The sequence below is a fragment of the Grammomys surdaster genome, unplaced genomic scaffold (genome assembly GCF_004785775.1).
Source record: "Grammomys surdaster isolate TR1022 unplaced genomic scaffold, NIH_TR_1.0 349, whole genome shotgun sequence".
NCBI classification, from domain to species: domain Eukaryota; kingdom Metazoa; phylum Chordata; class Mammalia; order Rodentia; family Muridae; genus Grammomys; species Grammomys surdaster.
Window position 1 is genome coordinate 1,364,839 of NW_021604768.1, and position 5,350 is coordinate 1,370,188.

A 5,350-nucleotide genomic window follows, 5' to 3' on the forward strand; every position below is an offset into this window, starting at 1 on the left:
GCAGTGAAAACTGGTATTCAAAATAACAAATGTTGGTATTTTCTGTGAAGTCATGGAGCCTTTGAGAAGACTGTATCTGTAAAATCAGTAAGCCATTTGCTAACCATCCTCACAGCAATGCTGCATTAAAATCTAGTGTTTATAAACTTTCTTTTCGATTGTGTGGATATTATTTCAATGGACTAAGTTATAATATTAAACACAGTAGTAGCACCTAACTTAATAGTCTTTTAAACTGAAGTAAATTTTTATTTGATAAAGTGTCCCTGGCATCAAACTGTCTCATTCTATAGTTTATATCCCCAGAATAAGTTACACATTTATTTGAGTCTTAAGATTTCTTATTTCAGCAAGTATTAATATATTCTATAATTCATTTATTACAGAAAAAAGAAGAATTCGTAAAAACTTTACCAAAGAAGAAATAAATTATCTTTTCCATGGAGTTAAAAAAATGGGAAATCATTGGAATTCAATTTTGTGGTCTTTCCCCTTTCAGAAAGGAAGAAGGGCTGTAGACCTTGCTCACAAATACCACAAGCTGATCAAAGGCTCCAGCTCTGCAGCCCTGTGACTGGAGGAGATTCAGTCCTTTGGACTCTTAAAATAGAATTTCTTGGAAGATACAATATGTAAAAATTTCTCCTTAACTCTTATGAGACAGGGAATGGTGAAACAGAAATAGTTTAAGTTAAATGATTTTTGTGATATAAACTCTTTCAAAACCGTACAATAATTTATAAAACAAGTACATTTTCAGTGTGGAAATTAGAATTCCTCTATGAGGCCAAATGTAACGTCCCTTTACTTTTCCTTATGATCAAAGAACATAGATGCGAAGAAAAAAATACCAGTCTTTGAACATCACTTAACATTATATTGCCACAAATACTATAATGAGACATTGCATTTCAGTACTTTTGTCTAGTACCAAAGTCCATTTTAGAACTGAAAACACTTTCTCAAGCTGTTCAGTTAAGGCTCTCACCCAACAAATAAATGGTTGACCTTTTGTTAATTAAAATGATTCCTCCTTTTTTTTTTTTTTCTTCTAGACAGGGATTCTCTGTGTAGCTTTGGCTGTTCTGGAACTTGTTCTATAGACCAGGGTGGTCATGAACTCACAAAGATTGGTCCACCTCTATATCCCCAGTGTAGGGATGAAAGGCATGAGTCACCATTTCCTTGCCATGATTCCTCTTCTAAAGGTTAATTATGAAGCTGTATTAGCACTCTCGTATTCTGTGATCAGATTCTTCTCTTTCTACTATGTTTACTGCTTTACTTATTTAATCATTACACTGTACTGATTTATTATGTTCATGAGCACAGGAGTGCCACCAGGCACATGTGAAGGTCAGAGAAAACTTGCAGAAGTTACTTTTTCCCTTCTACTATGAGGGTCAAACTCAGTTTGTCAGAGTAGACAAGTGACTTTACTCACCTCGGCATCTTACTGGCCCTTTGCCTTAGATGTTTGGCAGTGTCGCTCATTCCTCCTGTCACTCCACATTTTCCCCCTTTATGTTAATGAGCCTCAACTACTTCATGCTTTAGCAAAACAGGCCTCCTAACCTCTGGTGAGCATAGTCATTCCTGGACCTATTATTGCCTATCCGCAATGTATGGCCTGAGAAGGGACGCAAGTTCTCTCCTAGACACAATTTTATGAACCTAATTTTGATGGTTTTTGACATTCTGTGGAACCAACTTCCCAATCATAATATAGTGAAACCTTTTTACATCATAATTGGGATAATTTTGAAATAAGTCCTGTCCTGTTGGGTTTGTTTGTGATACCATCTCATGTAGCCCAGGCTGACCTTGCACTCAGTATAGCTTAGAATGACCTCTGGTTTTGTTTATTGATTTATTATGTATATAGCATACATATACAGAGCTGGGGCTTGACCCTAGAACACTGTATTTGCTAGTCACCACTAAGTTACAGCACTAGTCTTAGTTTTGTTTTTGAGACAGTCTCTTATTATGTAACCCAGGCTGGTTTTGAACTCATTATCCCCCTGCCTTAGCTTCACAAGCTGTACTGGCTTGGTTTTGTGTGTCAACTTGACACAAGCTGGAGTTATCACAGAGAAAGGAGCTTTAGTTCAGGAAATGCCTCCATGAGATCCAGCTGTAAGGTATTTTCTCAGTTAGTGATCAAGGGGAGAGGGCCCATTGTGGGAGGTGCCATCCCTGGGCTGGTAATCATGGATTCTACAAGAAAGCAAGCTGAGCAAGCCAGGGGAAGCAAGCCAGTAAGTAACATCCCTCCATGGCATCTGCATCAGCCCCTGCTTCCTGACCTGCTTGAGTTCCAGTCCTGATTTTGTTTGGTGATGAACAGCAATGTGGAAGTGAAAGCTGAATAAACCCTTTCCTCCCCAACTTGCTTCTTTGTCATGATGTTTTGTGTAGGAATAGAAACCCTGACTAAGACACAAGTGTTGGGATTACAGGTTTCTGCAATCACACCTAGTTTGTGAGATGCTGGGAACAAAACTGTGCACCACACTCTGTCAAGTGAGTGATATCTCCAGCCCCATGGTATGGTCTTGTTGTTAAACCCTACTATAGGACTTTAACAGCTCCTGTTAAATTTCTGATTTTGTTGGATTTAGTCTGTGTTGTTTGACATCCAGTATTTTTGGAAATGTTTCTGTGCTGCTGTATTCTCCTCGAGTCACAGATGGCAACTGAATTGGCTGTGGCAGGCTCTAGCATCTGCGGTAGCACCTTCTCTCCACCTCAGGCCAGCCTCCTCTTTGTTTTTCAGGCGTGGTCTCATGCAGACCAGACCGGCCTTGAATTCAAGCCCTTCGTCTCTTGGCCTCCCCAGTGCTAGGGCTATAGACATGTGCCACCACACTGGCTGTTGGCCTTTAACAAGCTATCATCCAGCCTTTATTTTTATCTTCTTTTGTGATGAACTGTCAAATTCTCTATTGAGATTTTCATTCCCTATGTCTACACCCATCCTACCTGATATTCCTGCAAGAAAAGAAAGCTACTATATTCATTTGCATCTAGTGCTGTCTTCTCCTTTTGCAATAGATCACATTAGAGAATTTGTGTGTCAACTAGAGTCATCAGAGAGGAAGGAGCCTCACTTGAGAAAATACTTCCATAAGATCCTGCTGTAAGGCATTTTCTCAATGAGTGGTCAATGGGGAAGGGCCCAGCCCATTGTGGGTGGTGCCATCCTTGGGCTGGTGGTCCTGGTGGGGATTTAACTTACTGGCCCAGAGTTTTCAACTCTAGTGTCCTGTGAAGACTCATCTACTGCCTATCCTTTGATGACTTCCAGTATTGCCTTCTCTTCCCTCCCATTTCCCCTATTCCAATTTACCTTCAAATTGGCAAACTACATGCCCATTGTTGGATTCTAAAATTTATGCTGCTAATTTTTGGCTGAGCCAGAATCGCTATTATTCTCAACTGAAACCTACGTAGGTGATTGCTGTTCCTGCCATATCATATTTCCTTATGATATTTATCAACACCTTGTGAAGTTACCCTGCTTCCCTCGAGAACAGCAGGAGCTCTCAGGTAGAGGCCATACCTAAAGTTACCCCCATAAGCACAAGTCTGTCTTTTCTTCATTACTGCTTCCCTTTTCCATCCAGTCTCCCCACTACCTTCTTCACTGAAGAAAAGCAGTTACAGCCTCTTGTTCTGCTGTGAAATATTGACTCTTTGAGAAATAGCATTTAAAAACAAAAACAAAAACCTTGCAGGGAAGTGGTAGCACTCCCAGCACTCCAAAGGTAAAGCCAAGCAGATCTCTGAGTTCGAGGCTAGCCTGGCCTACAGAGTGAGTTCCAGTATAGCAAGGGCTATACAGAGAAACCCTGTCTCGAACAACAGCAACAAAATTGGTAAAGCAAAGCCAAACATATTGTTAACTGTGGTGGTAAAAATCACTCACAGTTGTTAAAAGTCTACAAAGGAGGAGATGAAAAACAACATTCTCAGGATTTGTGATAAACTTTCACTGAGCATCTTGAGAATTAAGCCAAGTTCATTATTATGTAATAGTTTAAGAATAATGAACATGGCTGGAAAGATGGCTCAGTGATTAAGAGCACTAACTACACTTCCAAAGGACCTGGGTTCAATTCCCAGTACCCACAGGGCGCCTCACAACCATCTGTAATTCCACTTACAAGGGGTTCAGACACCCTCTTCTGCCCTCCATAGGCATTGCATCTGCAGAGTGACTGGAAGTGGCAGGATACTACCTCTAGAACTGGGTTTGGGGGCTATTTTGACACAAGGTGCCTTAGGGTTGGTTATTGCTGTGATAAAATACCACGACCAAAAAAGCAAGTTGGGAAGGAAAGGGTTTATCTCAGCTTACACTTCCAGATCATGATCCATCATTGGAGGAAATCAGGACAGGATCTCAAGCAAGGGTAAAACTTGCTGGCAGGAACTGATGCAGAGGCATGGAGGGGTGCTGCTTACTGGCTTGCTCAGCCCAGGCATGGCACCACCCACAATGGCCTGGATCCTCCCCATGAGAAAATGCTTGATCTCATGGAGGCATTTTCTCAATTGAGGCTCCTCCTTCTCCGATGACTCTGACACGCAACACTAGCCAGCACACAGGGTCTCGTCATGTAGCCCTAGAACTTGTTATATAGACCAGGATGCCTTCAAATGTATAGAGATCCTCCTGCCTCTTCCTCCCAAATGCTGGGATTAAAAGCGTGTGACACCAACTCCAACAATTTTTAAATTAAGTTTTTTGAAGCAGGGTCTCTCATAACCCACGCTCAACTTAAATTTGTCAAGTAGTCTAAGACGTTGAATTTCCCATCCCCCGCACCACCACCTCCAGCAGCCTCCCATTGCTGGTATGACAGGCATGCAAATCTACGTCCAGTCATTTTTTTGTGGATCTTCGTTCATGCTTGGCTACATCCCAAGCCCGTTTTCTTTTAAACTTCTGAGCTGTAGTTTCCTCACCTCACTTATTAAGAGTTAAGCAAGATTCAATGAGATCGCTTGTAAATAAGGTTGTCTAGCTTGAGTTCATTCTAAAGGTTGGGCTTGCCGTGTCTGGGCTTGCCCTGCAGGGGTCGCCAAGCGCGCCCTCGGTCTGCTGGCGCCCGCGGCTCCACCTCCCGCGTAAGGCTGTCCGGCTGCCTGCCTGACCCAGCAACGTCCCTTGCTGCGGCGATCACGCGACCCGCAGACGCACGCGGACATCGCCGGCCCGTCGGGACGCGCTGGATAACGAAGCTTCTGCGGCGTTGCGTGCGGGCAGCGCGGCCCGGCCGGGGTCCTTGCGGGTCCTCGGCGGGCCCGGGGGAGGGCCCTCTTTGTGGCTGCAGTTGGCAAG

At 43.0% G+C, this 5,350-nt stretch overlaps 1 protein-coding gene across 1 annotated transcript in view; it reads left to right on the forward strand.

Moving 5' to 3' along the window:
* Nucleotides 1–574, forward strand: part of Terb1 (telomere repeat binding bouquet formation protein 1) — a 67,561-nt gene extending 66,987 nt beyond the window's left edge. The window contains exon 18 of the mRNA XM_028779263.1: nt 387–574. Within this exon, the coding sequence (XP_028635096.1) occupies nt 387–574 (188 nt within the window). The remainder of the gene's footprint in view (nt 1–386) is intronic.
* The last annotated feature ends 4,776 nt before the right edge of the window (nt 575–5,350 follow it).